This window comes from Oryctolagus cuniculus, chromosome 7, assembly GCF_964237555.1.
Source record: "Oryctolagus cuniculus chromosome 7, mOryCun1.1, whole genome shotgun sequence".
NCBI lineage: Eukaryota > Metazoa > Chordata > Mammalia > Lagomorpha > Leporidae > Oryctolagus > Oryctolagus cuniculus.
The window spans coordinates 81,855,514-81,880,938 of record NC_091438.1 but is presented as its reverse complement, the minus strand read 5'-3'; the positions used below and the strand labels follow the sequence as shown (position 1 = coordinate 81,880,938).

At 42.5% G+C, this 25,425-nt stretch overlaps 1 protein-coding gene and 1 long non-coding RNA gene across 2 annotated transcripts; one reads left to right on the top strand and one right to left on the bottom strand.

Moving 5' to 3' along the window:
* Positions 1-1,400: 1,400 nt before the first annotated feature.
* LOC138850617 (uncharacterized) lies at positions 1,401-2,522 on the bottom strand. The gene is made up of 2 exons (XR_011390593.1): positions 2,195-2,522; positions 1,401-1,685 (listed from the first exon to the last, which is right to left on the bottom strand). It is a non-coding gene; the product is annotated as an uncharacterized lncRNA (long non-coding RNA).
* LOC138850612 (guanylate-binding protein 3-like) lies at positions 2,418-24,762 on the top strand. The gene is made up of 11 exons (XM_070078114.1): positions 2,418-2,797; positions 6,565-6,760; positions 8,991-9,118; positions 10,869-10,978; positions 11,590-11,786; positions 14,479-14,724; positions 15,692-15,972; positions 17,193-17,405; positions 22,699-22,801; positions 23,104-23,297; positions 24,116-24,762. Exons 2-11 carry the CDS (start codon positions 6,571-6,573, stop codon positions 24,338-24,340), a joined length of 1,887 nt encoding a protein of 628 aa, XP_069934215.1. The 5' UTR covers positions 2,418-2,797; positions 6,565-6,570; the 3' UTR covers positions 24,341-24,762.
* Positions 24,763-25,425: the final 663 nt, after the last annotated feature.

Here is a 25,425-nt window from a genome sequence, read left to right as displayed (position 1 = left end):
CCTATTTGTCTCTCTCTTGTTTTCAGTCTCCCTCCTTCTCAAATAAATAAAATGTAAATATACAAAAACAAATTCATATAACAAATAACTATCTTCATGTAATAATTTCTTGGAATTTTTCTATTATTCACAGAAGAATGTAAATTTACCTGTCATAGTTCCTACACGTGGAAAGTAGAAATGATACCATATTCATCTCTGTATCCTCCGAAAGGAAATAAAATATGAGCAGTGGTTTCTTTTTTTTTTTTTTTTTTTTTTTTTACAGGCAGAGTGGACAGTGAGAGAGAGAGACAGAGAGAAAGGTCTTCCTTTTGCCGTTGGTTCACCCTCCAATGGCCGCCGCGGCCGGCGCACTGCGCTGATCCGATGGCAGGAGCCAGGTGTTTCTCCTGGTCTCCCATGGGGTGCAGGGCCCAAGGACTTGGTCCATCCTCCACTGCACTCCCTGGCCAGAGCTGGCCTGGAAGAGGGGCAACCGGGACAGAATCCGGCACCCCAACCGGGACTAGAACCCGGTGTGCTGGCGCCGCAAGGCGGAGGATTAGCCTAGTGAGCTGCGGCGCCGGATGTGAGCAGTGGTTTCAGTTACAATAAAATCCCTGTGCACAGACATGGTACAGAGCTCAACCAATTAGGAATGTGTTGCTGCATGCACACAGCCAGGTGTCATTCAAGGGTGTATCTCTGTCCCTGAATCCAAAGGCTTTTCAGACATCATTTTGGTTGTCATCTAGTCATGATTTTGCCTTGTCATCGGACAGAGCCACACCTACTGGTGCTCAGGGAATTGCTCTATTGTCCTCAGACTTGTTCCCATTCCCTACAACACCCCAGAAACTTGCCGAAGCACAGAAAGTGCAGTGATGTGGGAAAACACATCAGGTAGATAGTTCATGAGCTGGAGACCATACCTCCCGGCCCCCATGTGATCCCACTTGTATCCACCCACCTGTCAATCAGAGTATGTAAGCACTCCCCTGTTGGAAGGGAGTAAGAAGCCTGGGGAGCTCTGGGCTCTCTCTCTCTCTCTGGCTTGCTGCCTCTCTCTCCTGGTGGGCCCAGAGAAAGACTGGTATGGAGGTCCCTGTTTACCCTTCCTGGCCCTCTCTCCCTTAATAAAGCCCTGGTGTTCCTGTGTATTCTGCTCACTTTCTAAACAAACCTTATCATGCTGCATGGTGTGTTTGAGGCCTTACTTAGAATTCTTCTCTAAGTAAAAGACAAGATCTGGAAATAGAAGTTTGAGGCTAACCCAGCCCACAACAGCAGTAATACTCTGTAGCCACCCAGCAAGACTGAACTGATGGCAGAAGGTGTGCATGCTTGGGGGAGAGGCAAGAAAGATGCTTAGCCAGCTGCTATTGCAATACTATACACCATAATCCTGGATATGTGAATGGTTTGTAAAAATTCACGTTTATTTTTTGTGAAGTAACTCAAATTTGCCACAGAATTCGGATCCAGATTTAAGGTTAGTTTAAATTCTATTTTTGTGTTCTTTTCATCTGGGATGAATTTAAAGAAGCAATCCCTTTGAGCAGTTTGTATCCTCATTGTGGATGCAAATGCACAGGCAGGCTGGTGAGACTCTGAAAGGTCTTCACAAATGCTTTCTCTTCCACTGGCATTTCATTTGCAAAGCAAGTCACATGGTCAACCTCATAAACACAGTGGGGAAATACCTATGAGAGAAGAGGCAAGAGTGAATAACCATGAATAATCACATCTACTACACTGGCAAATTGACCTAACCAGAAGCAGAGTTATGACATGTGTATACAATTGGTGATGGACTATAACACATTGTGTGGTCAGGGTTAATACTGACTGGTACATATGAGTGTACCTTTGCTTTTATCATATGCATACTATCTCTAAAGCCAAAGGTAGCACTCATTTCCTTAGCACGATTTAAGGTAAATACCACCGCCCTTTATGGGGATGGAGGGAAATAAATGCTGACTTTATGAAGATGCCTGCCCTCTCTAATGGAGCTGAGAGGTGCGCTGAGAACTGACCTGACAGCAGGTCCCTGCTATTTTGAAAACTTCAGTCTCATTCCTTGAGAGAGAGCAGACTGGAGCTAAGCTAAAAATCAGATGGTGAAGCCTTGCGTAGATGAATCTGTCCTTTAAAAAAATGGGAATTTCGGGCATTTGGAGTAGTGAGAGCTGAGCCACCTTCAGCTTACCTGAGCCACCCTCACAGGGCTGCGCATACGTGAAGGGGCCCTTTCTGAGGTCTGCCTGGAGCCCAGGGTGCTTGCCTGTGTGTCCTCAGCAATCCCCAGCAGCAGCCAGAGCAGGCGCCCCCTCCAGCGATCCCACTGATGGACTTCGGAGGATGTGGCGCTTGTCCCTGCCAGGCTCCTGTGCAAGTCCCTGGGCCTGTTCTCCAGGGCAGTCAGCTTGCCCAGGAGTGTGCGGTGTAACCCAGGCAGTGCCATCAGGGATGCCACACAGCAGTGGTGTGGCACGGGTGGCTCCTGATTCAAGCATGGCCGAGTGGACACAGGGATGGCTCTCTGTCTGTGAGGAGAGGGGCGCAGAAGTTCAGAAACTGGCCGGGATCCGCGGACTTTCCTGGGTTTCCTGACACTTTGCAAACCACGCAACTATGGAATGTGGTTTTGGTTTCAGTTTCCGTTCTCCTCCTCTCTGCCCTATTTCAGAGGTCGGATAGGCTTTGTTTCCCAGCTCAACAGTGGGTTTCCGAGGAGCCAGATGAGAAGCAGACCTCAAGAGGTGTGTGCGGGCAGCAGAGAACTTGGCCTTGACTGAGGCGCCCAGACCCGGTGAGTGCGCGCCGGCGCTTGGTTGTCCTTGCCCCTTCCCTTCACTGACAGCGACCACAACGGATTCCTAGCGCAGGCTGGGCGCGGGCGGTAGGCACGGACAGCGAGAGGACGGCGCCGGGACCTGGGCGGGTGTCTTGCGAGCGCTTTCTCCTGGCGGCTCAGCGTCTCTGCGGGGTGTAGAGGCGGCGGCGGCTCGCCGGGTGTCCCTCGCACGCGCTGCTCCTGCTCCGGCTTCCTCCAGGGGCTGCAGTCCAGCCGCGCGCCGGGCGCGGAGGAGGGATGGATCCCCCTCTCTTTAGCGCACAGGGACCCAGATCCAGCCCCTGGCAGAGGCGCTGCTGTGGAGTCCCTCCCTCCTGCCTCCCTTCTCCTGTGTGCACACCTCTCCTGGCTGTCCCCTGCTGGACCTTGAGAAACAGAGAAAAGATCCTTATCTTAGACAAGTTAAATCCTTGAAGTTTCACTTGATTTTTTTTTTTAAAACCACATTTAATATTCCAAAGAGACCACAAAGTTAAATTTCATGGAATCCTAATCTCACTTTCACTAATCAACTGTTTGAATAACTGTGGTCTAATCACACGCGCGTAAGTACACTTTTAGAGTGCACAGTGCTTACAAGAACTGCATCAGAGTGATCCGAGGGACTTGTGAGAAGTTCCTAATTCAGGCATTTGCAGCCCTCAGCCCACGTGACCCTGCTGGATAGTAACCTTTGGAAACCATTGGTCTACAGCCATCTAACAGAGCTGTTTTCTCCACCTGTTACTTGGTGTTGCAAGTTTCCTGATTTGTGCTCTATTGTATATTTGTGCAGTGTTTTATCTACCCTTCATCTGGACGGACTCTTACGTTTCCGTGTACTGGTTATTGTGAACAGTACAGCAGATGTCCCTTCAACACGCTGGCTTCATTTCCCTTGCATATATACCCAGTGATGGAATTGCTACATCAGATGGCAGTTCTCCTTGCAGTTTTTTGAAGAACTTCCAAACTGTTTTCCACAATGACTGTCCTAATTTACATTCCCACCTACAAAAGGCAAGGACTCCCCTTTCTCCACTTGTTGGCCAGCACTTGTTATCTTTTGTGTTTTGATAATACTCCATCTAACTGGAGTGAGGTGATGGCTCTTGGTGGTTTTTGATGTGCATTTCCCATGGTTCTTAGTGAGGAGGTTGAGCTTTCTCCATGTGTCTGATGAAATCTTGTCATCTGCAACAACATGGTTGGGACTGGAGGTGATTATGTTATGTGAAATAAGCTAAGGACAGAAAGACAAGCCCATCATGATTTCACTTACATATGGAATCTTAAAGTATCATCTCATAGAAGTTGAGAGTATCATTTCTAGAGACTGGGAGCTGAGCAGGTAGGAAGGCATGGGGAAAGGTAATTTAACAGATGGAACATTATGGTTGGATAAGAGTAAGAAGTTCTGGTGTCTGTTAAACATAGGGTCACTACAGGTAGAAATATACTATATATTTTTCTTAAAAACAGAATAATCTAGAAGAAAAAATTTTGAGTGCTTTATCCATTAAGAAATGATAAATGTTTGAGGAGGTATGTATGTTTAACTTGATTGGCCATTATACAATGTATACATGTATCAACATATCACAAGGCACCCCAAACTTGTATAATTTTAAAAAAGCTTTATTTATTTGAAATGCAGAGGGACAGAGAGATAAAAGGAAAGAGAGAGAAAGAGAGAGAGAGAGATTTCCATCAGTGAGATCACTCCTCAAATGCCTGCAATAGCCTGTTTAACCTGGGGCACCACAACATACATCCCAAATATGTACAATTTTTGTGTCAGTTAAGCATTTGAAAAAATAAAAAAATTCTTGATTTGAATAATTAGAATGTTTTGCATTAAAGAAAGAAACAAAGGAAACATTGTAAACTAATCTATGCCTACCCCAAATCAAAATTTACATTCTGAGAAAAATATTCTATAATTCCTCTGGTTTATTACACAGCAATAAAAACCTCATGTTTCACTGCTCTGCTTCTGCTCCCAACCACCTATAAAAAAGAAAAGAAATTTAAGGAAAATGTTGTTAAAAAACAAATTGATGCTTTTATCTAGCAGAGATCCTGGATATTTATAATTTCTTGATAATTTTCTGCTTAGAGAACATATAGGTACATATTAGTACATTTGTTTGTTCATTGTATGAAAAGTATTTTAATTATGGAAATTAAAAATTTCTCCTTGAGAACATTTTTCTCAGCGTTATTTTACTGAATCAGGCAGTGATTAAAATCATGATATTCCTATCACTGATAGGAAAGTCCAGGCTCACACAGGAGAGTCGTTTTCAAGATCACCAGACGATGAGTGACTTGTACTCCAGGGTTTGAACCCTTGAAGTCCAAGTCTAGCATTGTGCTTTGACATCCCAAGACATCTCTAGAGTCCCCTTGCTTGATTCATTCTCCCTCTGTCATCCCTTCTAACTGGGTGCTCCTGCCTGTTAATCCTTGCTTGCTGGAGCCTTGGGGAGCTGTGTCACTGTTTCTGTACAAAGCCAGTCCTTCACCTTCCTTTAGGAATTATACCATCTGCCTTCTCAGGAACTATTTTTAAGCTTTGCTTATATAGGAATGATTACAATACAGAGATTTTAAGAGATATTTAATAATCACTGTATTTTTCCTTATTAGTATATCCATTTTATTGAAGGAGAACTAGAGGCACAGAGAAGTTAATAATATCTTTGGTGGTCACATAGGTAGTAAAGTTATATGAACATGCGAATGCTGCTTAGCATTGTTTTCAAGAAAGAAAGTGACAGTCCAAGCTGACTATTTTCTGAATCTGAGTTTCATGCTATGCTCTACTTATTACATTTCACCCAGGTGTGGGATTCTGTCAGATCTGGCCAGATCCTAGATACCCAGGCTCCTGAATCTCCTCCCTATCACCGATAGATATGAAGTATCTGTTTCCGACAGAATAAAGTATTGAAATACAAATAAAGTATTTGTCTAGTTACTCTGAGAAAAGCTGAGGTCTTCATCTCACTTCCATCTTTAATGGTCCTCCTCCATGCAGCCTGCTGTGCTCCCACGTATTTCTCAGTCTGTCTTCATCCGATTCATTCCTCCCTTTCTCGGGAGGTCCTCCTTGACTACCATATATGTGTGATTTAACCCCCAACCCTCCCCATTCCTCTTTCTCTGCTAATTTTCTTCTGAGAGCATACCATTATTTTAACATAGTTTGTTTTTATTTATTTTATGTATTTACTATCGTCCCTCACTAGAACAGACCTCCATGCAACAGGAATTTAAGTCAGTTTTGTTCACTGCTTGATACTGTGTACTTAGAACAAGGTACAGGACATAGCAGCTACCATGAAATATTTGGTGGATTAATGAGAGACATAGTTTTCCTGGAATGCCTTTACTGACCACTCTTTATCTCCTTATTATCATGTTCTGCCCCTACGTGTCTCAAATGTTTGTGTTCTTAGGGATCTGACATCAGCACTTTGCCTTTCTTGTTCTATTCTGAAAAAGCCTGGGCAAAGTTTTTTTGAGTTCTCGTAGAAATTGTCAAGTAAAATATGTAAGGCATCTGTGCTAGACCTTGACATGCTACGCAAAGTATTTTTTCGTTTAGAGATGTATAAAACATAGGAGATTGATATACACATTCCACAAGCAAAAAGCTCATGTGCATTTGTCCCCCAGAACCACTAGAGATGACTGCAGGATCCCATATTCCACTGAGTGGTTTTTCTGGGTTACAGGTTACCATGGCAACTGATATCACCATGAAGACCCCTATCTGTTTAGTGGAAAATTGGGAAGAGAAGCTGACAGTGAATCCCAAAGCACTGGAGATTCTTAACCAGATATCTCAGCCTGTGGTGGTGGTGGCCATTGTGGGATTGTATCGTACAGGAAAATCCTACCTCATGAATCGTCTGGCAGGACAGAACCATGGTGAGTGTGGGTCACAGTAGGGGTCAACAGTGACAACATAGGGTGGTCACTCCTTGTCTCCAGTCACTGTAAAGAAGAACATGACTCCTCCAAAGAAGAAACTTCTCATTCTCCCCTCCAAATGTACAACCTCAGCCATGCGTGTCCATTCTTTAGTCCATTACTGGAGAGTTCCCTCTTTCAAAAGATCCACTCCACTAGTCTTCCTTTTTGTTACATTTGTATAATTCATTTTTATTTATTGAAGGGCAGAGAGACACACAAAGAAGGAGAGATACAGAGACAGACAGAGATCTTCCATCCATTGGTTCAATCCCAAATACTCTCAACAGCTGAGGCTGGGGCAGGTCAAAGGCAGGAACCCAGAACCCCACCCAGGATTCACAGGCATCCTAGTACTTGTGTTGCCACTTGCTGCCCACCATCTACTAGGAAAAACAAAAAGAAAGAAATTTGCTTCCATTTCAGGTTCATGAGCAGGATCAGATTACCACTTCCTCTCTTTAGGTGTGACTCACTGTGTGTGCAATTTTTTTTTTTTTTATGAAGTAACTTTAAAAGGTTTGCAGAAAATAGAACCAAAAGGTAAGTTTATTTTTGTGCAAAAGTTTTTTTCAAATCCATGCATTTCAGAGATCTTCAAGATTCATGGAAACTGTATTATGAAAAAATACACAGGACTTTAATTTTTTTTGTGCTGAATTAAGTTACCATTTAATTCTGTTTTTCCACAAATTTTTGAAGTATCACTTCCATTCATACGCTGTCCTTTTTGCAAGTGGGATTACAGGGTGTTGGATTCATCCCTATTGATCAGGGAGCAATAAGATATTTCCACGGTGTAGGAAAGAGCAGACCATCTCAGACTATCCTCTCAGTGAGAGCATCCTGGGAGTCAAAGGGGATTGACCTGAACCATGCAGATGATGAACTTGGAGGTACCCAGTGACATCCATTTCTCTTGTCAGTTGAAGGAAGCATTGACATATGGCAGATGGTCAAAATCCAGGACTGCTGGATAGCAAATATCATCCACTGGTTCCTGGGCATGATCCTCGAATTATCTCCCTATGGGTTTCAGCCTTTGGAAAGCACAGCTCTCTTCTGCCTTTCCTTAATTTATATCTCCCTCCTGAGGCACAGAACACGGGATTCATCTTTAGCTTTAAGAAGAAAAAGCAGCCGGCGCCGTGGCTCACTAGGCTAATCCTCCGCCTAGCGGCGCCGGCATACCTGGTTCTAGTCCCGGTTGGGGCGCCGGATTCTGTCCCGGTTGCCCCTCTTCCAGGCCAGCTCTCTGCTGTGGCCCGGGAGTGCAGTGGAGGATGGCCCAAGTCCTTGGGCCCTGCACCCCATGGGAGACCAGGAAAAGCACCTGGCTCCTGGCTCCTGCCATCGGATCAGCGCGGTGCGCCGGCCGCAGCGCGCCGGCTGCGGCGGCCATTGGAGGGTGAACCAACGGCAAAGGAAGACCTTTCTCTCTGTCTCTCTCTCTCACTGTCCACTCTGCCTGTCCAAAAAAATAAATAAATAAATAAATATAAATAAATAAGGAGAGAAAGCAAAAGGTTAAAATGAGGAGGGAGAGATGGGATGAGTAAAATCACAAAAGCTATTGTATCAGTCTAAGTTCTGGCAGGACACACATGGCCTGCTCAGAAAATAAGTGAAGAGAGCTCAATGAGGGGACTACTTATAAGGGCATAGACTGTGTAAAAGGAACCCATAAGAGTGAAAAAGCACACATAGAATAGCAGTAACAACAGCCAGGTGGACATTACCACCCCTGCATCTAGGCAGACAAGCAAAGAGTAGATGCTGGGATTCGGTGAAGACCAGAACTGTTGCATGGAGCTGCGTGACCTGACAGAGAGGACTGAGCCACTGGGATGCTGAGGCCCAGCAAGGTGGAAGCAGAAGGAACACGTGCCTGCCTTCCTGTCTCCTGTGAGGCTTCCCACTGATGGAACCCTAGGAGAGGCTGGGATGTGAGAGAGCTCTTTAGTCTCACATAAAATGGCATAATAATTAGACTTATATTAATTCTATCATGTGGCATAGTTTGGGTCTTTGAAAGAATGCATTTTTCTTGAGAAAATCATATATATAAAAGTAGTTTTCATTGGTGAAATAGAAGTAACCCCTTTTATGACCAGCACTTACATTGCTGCAGGTTTAATGGGCATTTGGTCAGTCTGCTGTCAGGGTTTGTTATTCCTTTTCTCTTCAGGCTTCCCTCTGGGCTCCACGGTGCAATCTCAAACCAAAGGCATCTGGATGTGGTGCGTGCCCCACCCCTCCAAGCCAAACCACACCCTGGTCCTCCTGGACACTGAGGGCCTGGGTGATGTGGAAAAGGTAAGGCCTAGAATGTTCTCTACTCCCAATTTCCTCTTACAGTTTAACTTGGCACATCACTTCACCTTCTCTAACATAATTCTCTAAACTGCAAATCCAATAATGAGCAATGAAGTTAAGTTGCTTCCTCAGATTTCTTTAGTAACCTCATATTGTGATATATTATGGAGAAATATTATTATTTTTAATGCTGGCATAAATAATTTAATTTATTAAATATGAATGAACAAGTGAGTTCCAGGACACTGCACTAAGGACCACAGATATAACTGTAAATAGGGTAATGGGTAGATGCTAGTTGTAGAGACTACAATGTAATCTGGTCAGAGTACCACCAGTGCAAAAAGTGGAAAACAAATTTGATCATTTGAGTTAGGGAGAGCTTCCTGAGAAAGCTCTATTCTATTGGATCAATGGGCTCTACTGAAGTGTATGGTGTTGATGGTGTTGATGGAGTTGGAGGCACTGATTGTGAAAATAGACAATCGGTGATGAAATCTATTTATATCATCTTTAGAAAAACTGTTTATCATTACACAGTTTTTTAAACCAAGTCTCTGAACGTTGGAGATGAATCCTTCACTGACTTCTTTGAAAACATAAGGAAGATCCAAAAAACATGTTCAATCAAAATTTCCTCTTCATAAATGAGTCTGAGTATAAATTGAAAGAAGCAACAATAGATCTTTGGTTTCTCTTACTATAAAAGGATGGGAGGGACACACAGAAATTGTGAGCTTAAAAATTTAGTTTTAAAGACATTTATTATCTATGTATAACCAATATAGACTGTTGATTTTTTAATAAATCATGGCCTACACCAACCTTCTATTCATTTAATTACATTTGTTAAGGATCAAAGGATGCCAGAATATTAAGTGATGCAAGAGGTACTACTGGCTGACCCTTTGACTTGCACTGTGATAGGGTAAAGCCTTTCATAGCTTGAGGTGAATCTCATTTATCCTCCTCTTCCACTCCAGCATGTATACTCACTGCTTCCATAAGTGGGATCATTCTGTACTTCCCTGATGTGATTGGGAGCTGACAGTTCTAGCTTGCCTTCTGTTGGTTCTTTGCCTGCTTGATCCCTTCATGTCCACAAGTCCATTTTCTGCCTATCAACCGTTTAAAGCTGAGCTATTCTCTACTTGCTGCTATCATGCCCCAGTCACACAGAATCCTTTCTCACTCTGAATTCAGAACCATTGTTCATATACACAGGCCTCCCTCTCTCCACTATTATTTGTGAGTACAACTTTGGATTCCACTCATGGCAAGGATTCTAAGTTTGTTTACATTTATATGTTGGTCTGTTTGTGGCTCTAGAAAGTCATCCTCTTGAGGGTAGGGATTGTCATATGGGACTTCATATGCACAAAAACAAATGCAGGGTCTGACCCAGTGAACAGCTAATGAACTTAATTGCATAGGATGTGTACCCTTAGTATAGCCATTATTGAGAAAAACATTACAATGGAATATTTGTACACTTATTAGTTGACATGTGTTAAATACTTTATTAAATATTTTATGCATGTTGACACTGTCATTCATTTTTTTCATTAAACAAACTTAAGCCCTGCATGTTGTACATATCAAAAGACATTTTATTTTTAGCATTATGTTTAAAATTTGTTTTTAACCCAACTATTCAACTGTAGTACAGACAAAAGAGTGAATGAACAACCAAAACAATGAATGGATGAAGAGTACATGTCTAAGTCCCTTGCTCTATTGTCCTTTCTAGGGGGACCCCAAGAATGACTCGTGGATCTTTGCCCTGGCTGTGCTTCTGAGCAGTGCTTTTGTCTACAACAGCCTGGGCACCATCAACCACCAGGCCCTGGAGCAGCTGCAGTATCCTTGCAGAAACAGAGCCGCTGTATATCATTGAGTTTAGGACATGGCAGCTGAGACTGTTTCTTCTTTATGTGACTCAATTTTCCTGGTTGAATTAGAGTGGACCTAGGAATAAAGGGAATATTTGTCCAGATTTTTTTAAAGATTTATTTTATTTATTTGAAAGACAGAGTTACAGAGAGAGGTAGAGACAGAGAGAGAGGTCTTCCATCCACTGGTTCACTCCCCAGATGGCTGCAACGGCTGGAGCTGTGCCGATCCGAAGCCAGGAAGACACACACACACAGAGGGCTTCCATCCACTGGTTGACTCCCCAAATGGCTGCAATGGCCAAAGCCAGGAGCCAGGAGCTTCTTTGAGAAGCGAGGAGCTTTTTCCCAGAATATGGGTACAGGGGCCCAAGGACTTGGGCTACCTCTGCTGCTTTCCCAGGCTCATTAACAAGGAGCTGGATTGGAAGTGGAACAGCTGGGACTTGAACTGTTGCCTATATGGGATGCTGCAGGGCGGGGCTTTAACCTGCTGCACCACAGTGCCAGCCCCCCAACTTGCTTTCCAATGAGATCTGGAATTTGTAGTAGGATCTTTTCCCTTAACTAAGATCCCAGCTACGTAACTGAACTAACAGAGTTAATCAGGGCAAAATCTTCCCCAACATCTCATGAAGTAGAGGACTCCACAGAGTTTGTGAGCTTCTTTCCAGACTTCATTTGGGCTGTACGGGATTTCACCCTGGAGCTGAAGTTAAATGGACAGCCCATCACGGAAGACGAGTACCTTGAGAATGCCTTGAAGCTGATTCCAGGTATCAGAATGTACTCTGGGGATGACGAGTTCAGTAGCAAGGGGGAGATCAACAGAGCACTGTCCTATAGCATTTGAAATGAATATTTATTTGGGCCTGGATTAAGGCCCATGCTCATGGTGACTGGTGATTGGTGGTCATGATTTTAGCAGTTATTACTGAAAATTTTCAGAATTTGAGATTTACACTTGGTGAGGAGTTTTTTAATTTATAAATTTATTAATAAAAGAGAACAGATTTCATGAATTTGTTGGTGAGGAAATTCAGAGCTAAATGTTGTATCAAACAATTTTAGGCCAATCAATACAATGAAAAAAAGTGAGGATTACTGAAGAGTTAAAATTGTATATGTGTAGGTGTAAAAAGTTAAGCTTAAGCTTACAGGTTTAAACCTTCCTGGTGCAGCTGTGAAAATAAGACAGAGTGAAGTAGCACCTTGACAGTAGGGACTCCATTTTGGAGCACTTGAGACTCCATTCTGGGAAAGCACCCCCCACCCCCAACCGTGAGACTCTGGTCTGAAACTATGATCTCAAATAGTCAGACAATAGCAGTGTACTACATCACCCTTGGCAGAGCACAAAAACCCCCTAGCATGATTGCTCAAGCTTAAAAGTAGAAAGGTTGTACCTGGGTTACCTGGGCTAATAATGAAGATGTGATTTGTCTATGTCTTAAGATCATAATTGCTGATTGTAAGATTTTAGCAACCGTTTAGCAACCGTGTATTCTCTCCCCTCTCCCGATTTTGCGGTTTTTGCCTTTATAAACCCTATACTTTAGTTCCTCGAGGCTCCTCTGTTCTTGTATGTTCAGAGAGCCCCAACATGTTGGATCAATAAATCTTTAACCCTTTTCTGGTTGCATGAGAGAAAGTCTCTTGTTCCTCAGGCAGTGGGCATTTTCAGACCCTAACATTACCATCAATGCTATCACTCCTGAGACTCAACTATTTGTGTTACTTAATAAATTTAAGCATTTCTCTTACTCTATTTTGAGAAAAACAACTCAATTAGTTAGTAAATGCAGAATCACTTGAAAAAAATGACCTAATTCTTAAAATAAATTTCACTTGATTTGCTTTATTATCCTGACTGTTCCATTCTTCATAGGAGCATTTTTATATCTCAGTAGTAAAGGGGGAAATTGCTGCTGTGTGCCTCCAGCACTATGGTTGAATCCTTCAACTGGTCTTTTTCATAACACTATGTTCACCCTCCAGCCTTAGGCAATGTCTTATTATTTTAGTATTGCAATTTTATTACATTCCATTTAGAAGAGTAGAGAAGTGGCAGTTAGAGGGGCCATACATTTAGTTAATTATTTTATTCATTCTTTCAATAGGCAGTTACTTTTTTAAAGGTTTATTTTATTTATTTGAAAGAGTTACAGAAATACGGAGAGAGAGAGAGACAGAGCGAGAGCGAGAGCGAGAGCGAGAGAGAGAGAGAGAGAGAGAAATATTGTCCACCCGCTGGTTCACTCCCCAAATGGCTGCAAGGGCTGGAGCTGAGCTGATCCGAAGTCAGGAGCCAGGAGCTTCTTCTGGGTCTCCCACATGAATGCAGGGGCCCAAGGACTTGTGCCATCCTCTGTTGTTTTCCCAGGTGCATTAGCAGGGGGCTTGATTGAAAGTGGAGCAGCTGGGACTCCAGCTGGTGCCCATATGGGATTCTGGTGCTTCAGGCAGGGGCTTTAACCCACTGTGCCATAGCGCCGGCTCTGGCAGTTATTTTGAACAAAGTATATGCCTTGGAATCCCTCATCAAGATACTACCCAGTCCAATATAAACTGCCTTTGAAAAGTAATGAGATCCCCCAATTATATTTAGACTAACTTTACTTTGAAGTTTACTGCTGAAGTAGTCTATAAACATAATAGTGACTTGAATTTTATCTGTTCTCATGCTATTTTTTCAGAAACATCTCATCTTTATTTCTAACAAGTTTTTAAAGTCTATGTTTCAATTCTAATGTAAGACTGCAATACCAGGAATGTATTTCTGAGAATTTTTATAATCAATTATTTGAAAACATTTTAAAATAGTCACTATGGGGCCAGCTTTTTGGTGTAGTGGATAAAGTCATCACCTTCCATGCTGGCATCCCATATGGGCACCTGTTCATGTCCTGGCTGCTCCACTTCCAGTGCAGCTCCTGCTAATGGCCTGAGAACAGCAGACAAAGATGGTCCAAGTGTTTGGCCCCTGCCATCCACATGGGAGACCCAAATGAAACTCTTGGCTCCTAGCTTTGGCCTGGCTCAGCACTGGCCATTGTGGCCATCTGGGGAATGAACCAGTGGATGGAAGATTTCTCTCTCTGTGTCTCTCCCTCTCTCTTGGTAACTCAGACTTTTAAAATAAATAAACAAACAAATAAATAAATAAATAATTTTAAAATGCAGTCACTCTACCTACCACAATACAAGGGCCAAGGATCCATGATAGGTTTCTTTACTCACAGTGAATGCCTCCCATTCCTCTCCAGAGTATTTCCTTCACCACCAGTTCTGTACAATAACGGATTCCCAATGCTTTGGGTCAGTTAGCCTAAGGCTGCTTTTCAGGATGGGATAAAGGAAAATTTCCAGGCACAGGGGCTGCAGTAATGCAAAAATTCCTTTAGAGGTCCTCAGCCCCTTTGTCTGTAAGCTGTCTCTTCAATGAGTGCTCTTTTTATAATTCTACAGGAAAGAACCCCAGAATCGAGAATTCCAACAAGCCTAGAACATGTATCAGGTATTTCTTTCCAAAACGGAAGTGCTTTGTCTTTGACCGGCCCACAAGTGATAAAAATTTATTAATCTGTATAGAAGAAGTGCCAGAAGACCAACTGGAATTAAATTTCAAGGTGCAGTCAAAAAAATTCTGCTCTTACATCTTCACACATGGGAAGACCAAGACCCTGAGACAGGGAATCATTGTCACTGGAAATCGTGAGTTTCTTTTGTCTCAAAACATGTCTCCCTGTGGTTCAGTGTGTGTGATGAAGCTGTGATTCTTCTGTGGGCTTGTCAATCATTTCATTTGCTTCTGTATAAGAATATAGAGAAGGAGATGCTCCTACCACACCTACAAATGATGTTGTTTAGTTAAATTTTCCCCAAATGGTGGATTACCGAGGCTTCAATTATCTCATGAAACGAACCCAAGATCGATGGAAGCATAAAAATCTATTACAGAAGCAAATCTGCACGTGAGAAGTCCTATAGGATAAGAATTCCTTGGTGAAGAAGCAAAAAATTAATACCAGAAATTAATACCAATCAGAACATAAACAATAATCCGTGAGTCCAATGCAAACTCATCAAGAGTTTGAAAAACAAAAATTAAAACTAATCTTACATACTAGGCTGGCTTCATCGACATGTGACCAAGTCAGTCACACAGTCCTCATGCTATGATTATCAGGTCATGTTTGGTTCAATATGCTACAAGGTTGGATGCTAACTTCCGAGAATTTTTTTATCAAAGAATTAGCATTTTATTTGGAAGGAAGTCTTGCAAATTATGTAATTTCCTTTCCTAGTTTAATAAATTTTTATTTTATTAAAATGCAAAAGTACTTTTCTAGGAAATTCTAAATGATATTCCTTATAATCAAGTATTTAATTTTGAATTTTGGTGAATTTGAGAACCATAATAGAAAGGGTGAATAGCAATAACACACATGTTATTGTACAAGAAGGATTCACAGAACAAGATTAGAAAGGAAGAGTGCAAGGAAAAGAAGGAGTGGGAGAATTAGAAGAAAAGGGAGAAGGAGTAGGAGCAGCAGGAAGAAATAAAACTTCAAGATAAATAGAATTTTTGTGATTTTTTTTAGAATGCTGATTCTTAATTCCTGTGAAAGCAATGAAAGAGAACTATCTACTTACTTTCTAAACATTATGCGTTAATCAGGGCTGGGCCGTCTGGTGGAGATGTACGTAGATGCCATCAACAGCGGAGCCGTCCCTTGCTTGGAGAACGCAGTGACGACTCTGGCTGAGCGTGAGAATGCTGCAGCCGTGCAGAAGGCAGCCGAGCACTACCTGGCACTAGTGGCCCAGCGAGTGAGGTTCCCCACAGACACGCTCCAGGAGCTGCTGGACTTGCACGCAGCCTGTGAGAGGGAAGCCATTGAAATTTTCATGGAGCACTCCTTCAAGGATGATAACCAGAAATTCCAGAAGAAACTTGCGGTACATATCTTAGCGTTTATCCTTCCTCATCTGTCTTTTCTAGAAAGATATCTTATGACCTCATGATCATCTCCCAACCGTAGTAGAAGTTATCTGGATTCTTGAGACTAAAGGAGCTCTGTGGGCCTCCTTTACCCATTTTCTAAAGAAAGGACACTTTATCTTTTGGTACTACAAAATGAGTTCTCATGAGTTTAGTAGCTAAAAACAGCATGCATTACTGTCACACAGTCTGTAGGTGAGTCTTCCATATCAGGGTGTCTGTGTCCTCTGCTCATTGTAGACAGACTGGAAGGAGGTGTCCAATGAGCTTGGTCTGCAAATGAAGGCTTGGGGCAGGGGACCCCTCTATCTTTAAGCTAGGAATGTTGCATCAAATCCTTCTCCTGTTCCTAATTTCTCTGGTTTCCTTTTCTGACATCAGCTAAAGAGGCTGATGTCAGAAAAGGGCTTTTCAAGGGCTCATGTGACTGGATAGTAGGAGATAGAGTATTTTCCATTGTAAAGGCAACTTGTGCTGTATTATGTGATCTAATCAAGGAAAATACCCATCATGTTCTCAGGCTTAGGGACTATGCACAGGATGCACACCAAGAGGAGAAAAGTCTTATAGGAAATCATAATTCTGCTGACCATAGGCACCTTCATAGAAAATGTATCTATTCATCTGTCTAGGCCTGAACTCTATAAGCAACAAATATCTCTCAGTTTGTATTAAGGAAACCCAGATGGATTGCAACTTTCAAGGTCAAACAAAAAACTTGGTTCTTATGTATTCATAGTTTGAGCCATCATCAAAGGAATTCATAAAATTTTCATAAATTGGTTCAAAATATATTTAACCAATTAGATTCCATTTCCATGTATTCCTATATATTCATATTTCTGTCTGTAACAATCCATGTGCTCTGAGGACATTTTAATTTGAGCCAAGTAACAACTTTCTTTTGTTCAGTCTTGGTGACTAAGTCCCTGTGAATCATATTGTATAGTAAAGAACCCCAGAGCTCAGGTCTTCTGACCTGTGTTTTACGGTATGGAGACTGTCCCCTAGAGAATTAAGACTTTGCAAAGGTTAAACAGACAATGATCAGAAGTGGCACTGAAACAAGACTCCAGACTACTGGTCCACTCCATGTCCTCGTCCACTCTGTGGCCATCCTCGTGCTTCTCCCAGTAACAGTTTCTTTCTAATGTTTGTCCTTATGGTTCCCTGGCAGGAAACCATAGAGAAGATGAAGGAAGAGTTCCTGCTGCAGAATGAAGAGGCCTCTGTCAAATACTGCCAGGCTGAGCTTAAACGACTCTCAGCGTCCCTGATGGAAAGTATTTCAAGAGGGGTTTTCTCTGCGCCTGGAGGCCACCGTCTCTACTTAGAAGCAAGGAAAAAGGTTGAAGAGGAGTATGAGCTGGTGCCCAGGAAGGGAGTGAAGGTGAGGAATGGGGTGGTGGGTAGGGTGGGTCAGCATAATGGAGGCGGGGTCTTGGCTGCTCCTTCTGAAAGTGAGGACCACAGATTCATCTGAGGACAGAGAGCAGGGACTGTCAGTATCCATGGTTTGGATGTGCTTTGTCCTCCAGTGGTTGATGTGCTGGGGGCTTCATCTTCGGTGTGCCCATGTGAGAGGTGATGAGACCTTTGGGAGATGGGGCCTAGCGCGAGGTTCTTAGGTCTTTGAGGGCTGCCTTCAGAGGAGGTTAATTAAAGTAGTAGTTCTTGCGGGACACTGAGTTGGTTCTTGTGTGATCAAGTTGTTTTAAAAGCCAGGAAGGTCCCTGAATCACTCTCTGGCTTCCTATCTGGTAATATGATCTCTCCATTTTACGTGTTCCATTGGGATGCCATTCTCTGTGAGAACCTGAGCCATCTTGGCCAGAGCCATGTTCAAGCAGGTGTTGTGCCCTTGAACCTCCAGAGTGTGACTTAAACCTCTTATAAAGTAGCCCAAACTCAAAGATTTTGTTAGAATTATAGAAAACAGACTTATGACAGAATAATGCAGTAATATTTTGATGCTATAGGTTTCTTTATTCCATATATAATTAGATATTCCTAGATAAATTGTAAATAGTTTTCCTCAGAAGTGGATCTGGAATCATGCATCCAGGTGCGACAGTATTTATTTTATCTATCAAACAAAAGAATAGTTTTTGTTCTGGATACATAAAATGTTTCTCAGTATGCCTGTGATTTCACCTGAGGTGGACAAATTCTTAGTGATTTGGGTATTGTGAAAGATACAGCTGTCATACTGGTATGCACTGATAATAATAACGCTGATAATGGTGACCTTCATGGCTAACAGTCTGCACATTCACTCCTAATCCTGGGCATGGTTTCAGATTATTTTATTGAATACCAATTTAATTTTCAGAATACTTTAAATTAAGTACTAACGTATTTCCCATTATAGAATTGGGGAATGTGATGCACAGAGAAGCTACTGAGTTACCTTTAGAGAAACCCTTGGCTGGTAGCAGGGCTGACCAGGATGCTCCATGTATGTGATCATTAGAATCTCATTTGTTTCCTTTTGTGGGAGCTTCACATGGATCCCACCAACGGTTGTACAAGGGTTCACTTCTCTCAACATTCTTGCCAGCAGTTTTACAAATTGAATCATGGATTATAGCCATTGTTTTCAAGATTTATTTGTATTTGTTTGAATTGCAGAGTGATGGAGCGAGGTGGGGGGAGAGATCTTCTGTCCACTGCTTCACCCCCAAGGTGGCTGTAAACCCAGGGAGGTCCGTGCTGAAACTGGGAACCTCCATCCCAGTCTCCCATATGGGTGGCAGGGGCCCAGGCGCTGGGGCCATCTTCTGCTGCTTTCCCAGGCACTTTTTAAGGTAGCTGTATTGGAAGCAGAGCAGCTGGGACTTGCCCTGATAGGAGATGCCAAGGTTGCAAACGGCTCAACTGTGGCACAATGCTGGCCCCGAATAATAGCCATTCCTACAGGTGTGAACTGATATCTCATTATGGTTTGATTTTTATTTCCCAGATGATTAGTGACATTTAACATGTTTTTATATACTGGTTAGTCATTTGAATGTCTCCTTTTAAGAAATATCTATAAAAACTACTTTGTCCATTTTAAATTCAGATAATTTTTTCCTTATTTATTTTGTGTGACTTATTATATAAGCTGAATACTAACCTCTTATGAAATATATGGTTTGCCAATGTGGTCTCTCATTCTGTATGTGGCCTTTTAATTTTGCTGATTGCTTCTTTAGATGAGCAGAAACTTTCTAGTTTAACATAGCCTGGTTGTTTCTTTTGTTTTTCTGCTTGTGCTTTTAGTATCAAAGCCAAAAAATCATTGTCAAGGCTAATGTCATAGATCTATTCCCTTATCTTTTCTTCTAAGAATTATACACTTTCAGGTCATTAATATTTAGTTGATTTTTGCACATGATGTCGAATTAGGGGTCAATCTCATTCTTTTGTGTATCCAGGTTTCCCAGCACCATTTCTTGAAGAGAATATTTTTCCTTGATGTGTCTTCCTGAACATTATTCAAGCTATTTGATCATAAAAACATGGGCTTTTTTTCTTGACTCTCTATTTGTTCCACTAGTCTATGTATATGTTTTAATACCAATATCAAAACTACCCTTGGGGGCCAGTGCTGTGGCTCACTTGGTTAATCCTCTGCCTGCGGTGCCAGCATCCCATATGGGCACCGGGTTCTAGTCCTGGTTGCTCCCATTCCAGTCCAGCTCTCTGCTGTAGCCTGGGAATGCAGAGGAGGATGGCCCAGGTGCTCGGGCCCCTGCACCCACATGGGAGACCAGGAAGAAGCACCTGGCTCCTGGCTTTGGATCAGCACAGTGCTGGCCGTGGCGGCCATTTGGGGGGTGAACCAACAGAAGGAAGACCTTTCTCTCTCTCTCTCTGTCCAACTCTGTCAAATAAATAATAATAAAAAAAAATAAAAAAACAAACAAACAAAAACCACCCTAGCTTTGCTGTAGACCTGAGATTCTGTAGCAGGATTTGTGTACTGAGGCAAGACAGGAAGGCCTCTTAACTGGAAGTAGTCTTTTATTATGACAGCATAAAGCACAGGTGGAATTCCTTATTCAAGATCCTGAGCCCAGAACAAAGAGTTTTTCCCAATATTTGGTCTTAGCCTCTCTTTCTCCCTTATATGGTTACATGTACACATTTGATTGGATATTCTAGTGTATTAGCCTCAGGACTGATGCAGTACTGCACATAGGAACATAGTAACTGAAGATATGTATTTTTACACACAGTCTGAGCCATCTGCTGTCTGGCAAGAGTTAACATCATTGCTCTGTAGGAACAAGCAGAACCTGACTGGTTACATGGAAGCAGACAGGGCCTGCAGCTGAAGCTTTCACAGGCAAGCAGATAACAGCCACATTCCACTCCCAGGACAGAAGCCTCCCTTTTCCTATTTCTGCCCTTGGGAAGGTTTCTACCACAGCTTGAATCTTGTCAGTTAGAAACACGTCTAGTGGAAAGACAGAGGCCTCTGGCACAATTCCGGAAGTGCGGTATCTGCAGCGTTGTTTTTGTGGTTCGTGGCTGTTTCAGCTGCTCCGTATACATTTTTTTTTTTTTCCGTAAAAGCTGTCATTGTCACTTTGATAGAAATTGCACTGAAGCTGTGTGGCACTTTCAGTGGCACGAGCGTTTTACAGCATTAATTCCTCTAAGCAATGAATTTTAGAAATAGCTCCATTTGTTTCATCTCTCTAATTTCTTTTCATCACTGAGTTAATCTTACAGAGCATAGATTTTCACGTCCTTGGTAAATTTATTCTTAAGGATTTTATTTTTTGATGCTATTGTAAGTAGGATTGTTTCCTTGATTTCTTTTTCAAATCCTTAGCAGTTAGTGCTGTGGATTATTTTATGTTGATTTTATATCCTACATATTCATCAAAAATTTTTTATTAGTTTTAATAGCTTTATTTAGTTTTAATAGCTTTTAGTGGTCTTATATTTCCAAAAGTAATAAAAACAGCAACTTGAAGAGCTATTTATATTCTTATGTCCAATACAGCATCATTCACAACAACCAAGACAGGGAAACAGCCTAACCTCTCAGCAGTGGATGAAGAGATGGAGGAACTATTATGTATGTTTACACACATGCTAACACATACCTTTATAGGAGTTCTATGCAGTTTTAAAAAGAGAGAAATCCTGACAATGTGAATGAACATGGGGAATATTATGCTAATGAAATAGGCAGACAAAAAAACAAATGCTACATGACTTAGTTTTTTTTTTTTTTTTTTTTTGACTGGCAGAGTTAGACAGAGAGACAGTGAGACAGAGAGAAAGGTCTTCCTTCCGTTGATTCACCCCTCAAATGGCCGCCACGGCCGGTGTGCTGCGCTGAGCCCAAGCCAGGAGCCAGGTGCTTCTTCCTGGTCTCCTATGCGGGTGCAGGGCCCAAGCACTTGGGACATCCTCCACTGCACTCCCGGGCCACAGCAGAGAGCTGGACTGGAAGAGGAGCAACCGGGACAGAATCCAGCACCCCAACCAGGACTAGAACCCTGGGTGCCGGCACTACAGGCAGAGGATTAGCCAAGTGAGCCAGGGCGCCGGCCAGCTTTTTTTTTTTTTTTTTTTTAAGATTTACTTATTTATTTGAGAGTCAGAGTTACACAGAGAGGAGAGGCAGAGAGAGAGGTCTTACATCTGATGGTTCACTCCCCAGTTGGTCTCAATGGCTGGAGCTGCACTGAGCCAAAGCCAGGAGCCAGGAGCTTCTTCCAGGTCTCCCATGCAGGTGCAGGGGCCAAGGACTTGGGCCATCTTCTGCTGCTTTCCCAGGCCATAGCAGAGAGCTGGATCAGAAGAGGAGCAGCAGGGACTAGAGCCAGCACCCATATGGTATGCCGGTGCTTCAGGCCAGGGCTTTAACCCTGATTTTTTTTAACCTCATGATTTTCTTTTATACTCAAGAAAAAAGAGAGGTTGGGCTCATATTAACAGAGAGCAAAGGGAATGTTATCATTTCGGTCGACAATTACAAACATTCATCTATGAGATGAATAAGTTCTGTATATCTACAGTACATGAGGGTGATAGCAGTTAAACTGGCATATTATACACTTGCAATTTGCTAAGAGAGATCTCAAGTATACTCACCTCATAAAAACAAAAGGTATATGAGGTTATAGATATTAATTAGCCTAATATAAAGAACCTCATGATGCATGCACACATACATCAAAACATCCTTTGTTTATATCTTAAACATACACAGTTGTTATTTGTCCATTATACCACAATACAACCTCAGAGAAAAACCTCAGAAGGCAGCTTAGAAAATCTTCCTGTTGGAGGAGGTAAGAATCATATATTGAAGTATCCATGGATGTTATCCTAGATAAGAAAGGGTAGAAGAGCATCCAGGCAGAGGAAAACCAATGTGCAAATCTTGCAAGCCAAGTGGACACGTGTCTGTAAACTGCACGTAAATCTCGTTGGCTCTGGCCTCGGAGTGGGGCTGGGGGTGGTGGGCAGCATTGCTGGGAATGGAGACTGCAGAGCCAGGAAGAAAGTTGCCCTAGAGGAAGTTCTTGCCTCACCAAAGAGCTTGGAGTTTCTGCTATGACCGATGAAGATGCAGGATTCACAGGGTCAGATTTGTACTTTTATTAACAATAATTTCCACATCAGAAGACTTAGATACTTGCTGTCTAAAGTATTTTTACTCCTTGTTTCTCCAGGCAACTGAGGTGCTCCAGAGGTTCCTGGAGTCTCAGGCAGCAGCAGAGAACTCCATCCTGCAGGCAGACAAAGCTCTCTCTGATGGAGAGAAGGCCCTAGCAGGTACGGGGCCGGGCTCAGCTCACAGGACGGTGGGGCGGGGCGGGGAGATTCCTATGATGCCCTCTTATAGATTGGACAGGGTGGTTTTTCTGAAGCAAGAGGCTTCCTCTGACTGTGGAGCATGTACTCCGCTAGACTTGAACATAACAAGGGCTGTTGGGCTGCACACCAAGCCTGTCAGTGCCTTTCTGGCACATTCTGAAACACGCTCTTGCTGTTTCAGGGGAAATAGCATTGCTGTCAAAGCTGCCTGGTCTTGAACTCAACGGTTTTTCTTCCCTTGTTAATGCTTTGTGAAACAGCTGAGGAGGCCAAGAGGGAGGCCGTTGAGAAGGAACGGGAAGTGCTAAGACAGAGGGAGCAGGAGATGCAGCAAAAGATAGAGGCTCAAGAGAGAAGCTTCCAGGAGAACATCGCTCAACTGAAGGAGAAGATGGAGCGGGAAAGGGAGGACCTCCTCAGAGAGCAGGAGAGGATGCTGGAGCACAAGCTGAAGGTGAGTCTCGGGGCTGGGCGGTGCCCCGGGGGACAGTGTTCTGGATCCTGGGAAGGGCGGGACCCAATGTCAAGCACAGGTGTCATCCCAGAGGGAACCTAAAAGACAATTGTCCCACTGCAACCTCAAATACACCTGGGTCCCCCTGAAGCATGGAAATCTAGGAGACTCCAGCCACTTCTGGAGTGTTGTACTTTGGAGGCACAAATGACATTCTCCTGGGTTTGGGGCCGGTAAGAGATGCTCTCCTTCAGCCCCATTTCTAGGGGATCTTAGTCCACTAGTGGTTAAGATTTCTGCAGAACTCTCAAAGAGACTTAAAACAAATATAGCTGGTCTGAAAGGCTCAGACTTGACCTGATAAGAGAACACTGAAAGCTGTGAATCTGCTCCATTTGTTTTGGACCTGCTGGATTCCTCCTGCACGATTAGAGTGTCATACATTCTTTGTCCCAGCGTGGCGCTCGGTCAGTACCAGCAACTCCTGCTATGTGCCAGATGAGCTCAGCTGTGCCACCTCAGTGGAAATGGGAGTTAATTAGAATTTAACCCACATTCCTTCCCAATGGGCTTTCTATGGGCTGTAACACAATCCCACCACCCTAGGGAAAATGGTGGTAAGAAAATTTCACAAAATATAACCATGGATTTTCCCACTATTCAAGCCAAAACTTCTGGGTATATTGGACAAATTCCTCTAAAAATACTCTAACATAGTAGAAAAATAGATGTACATGCTTAACTGCTGACATCATGAAATACAAATATTAACTTCTAATAACAGGGATTTTGAAGTGTGGATTCTTTCCATTTTATAGGTCCAAGAAGAAATGCTTACAGAAGGATTTAGAAAAAATGCTGAGGAGTTAAATAACCAGATAAGAGAGCTAAATAAAGAAATTGAAGCAACTAAAAACCGAGGATCCTCATGGTTTACAGGTTTCCTTGATGCGTTGGGTACCATATTCACCCTGGTACTACCTGGGCCTGCTAAGTTATTTGGTTTGCCTTTGAAATTTCTTGGTTCAAAATCTAAAGACTGATTTTTCTGGGAATGAAAATATAAAATTGGACTTCTTTTGTTTTAATAGCCTAATAATGTTGTTCATTTAAAAATTGTCATAGTAGTTTCTTTCAAGGAAATTTAAAAATGAAATGCAGTTTTTAAAGAATATCAGGTATTGGAGTCCACAGAAGACCAAACTGAATTTTTATTGAATTAATTATTGTGAAGAAATGGGAACAAAATTTGAAATTATTCATAAAAATAATTTGAGTGAAGCCAAAAGCCATGGCAAGATGAAGAAAAGATGTGCAATTTGTATTACACATTAGAGAGGTTATTTAAGTTGTGATGAGTCCTTGTACATCAGCGAGAGTAGAGCTACAACCACATTTTTGTTTAAATAGCTGAAATTGTGAAAAATTTGAAACTAGATGACAATAAAAGGTGTGCAAAGTAAAATTGTGTGGTGTGCCTTTTACCTCTAGGAAGGGCAAGAAAAAAATATCTGACAGCAGTTAACAAGGAAGGGTTTTGGGAAATATGAGAGTCACATATTTCTTAATGTGAATGTCAATAGTCATAATTATACATCAAAAAGTAAAATGTATGTACTTGAATTACCAATTGCACATTTGAGAATTTCTCTTAAAGATCTGTATACCAAGCTGAAGTGGCATATGTAATAGTCTGTTGGTTGCAGTGTCATTGTAATGCCAAAGCACTTTCTGACTACTCTGAGAGGACTTTAATGTCTCTGTTGTATAATAAAAAGTTAAATCCTGTATATTCTTTCAAAGGGATACTCTACTGTCACTAAAATGAAAGGGGGAATAAATAAAAACAATAAAAAAGAGAGAATGTGCATTTGGTGTGGCAGTTCAGCGGCTGCTTGACACACTCATTCCACATTTGCTCCTGATTCAAGCTTCTTGCTCCTGTGTACCCCCAGACGAAACAGGTGATGGCTTATGCAGTGGGGTCCTTGAAGTGCTAGGCTGAGTTCCAGGCCCTGCATTTGGACTAGCAGAGCCCCAGCTACTGTAGGAATGTGGGGAGTGGACAAGAAGATGGGAGAGTTACCACCCTTCTTGTCTGTCTCTCTGTCTGTGTCTGTCTCTGTCT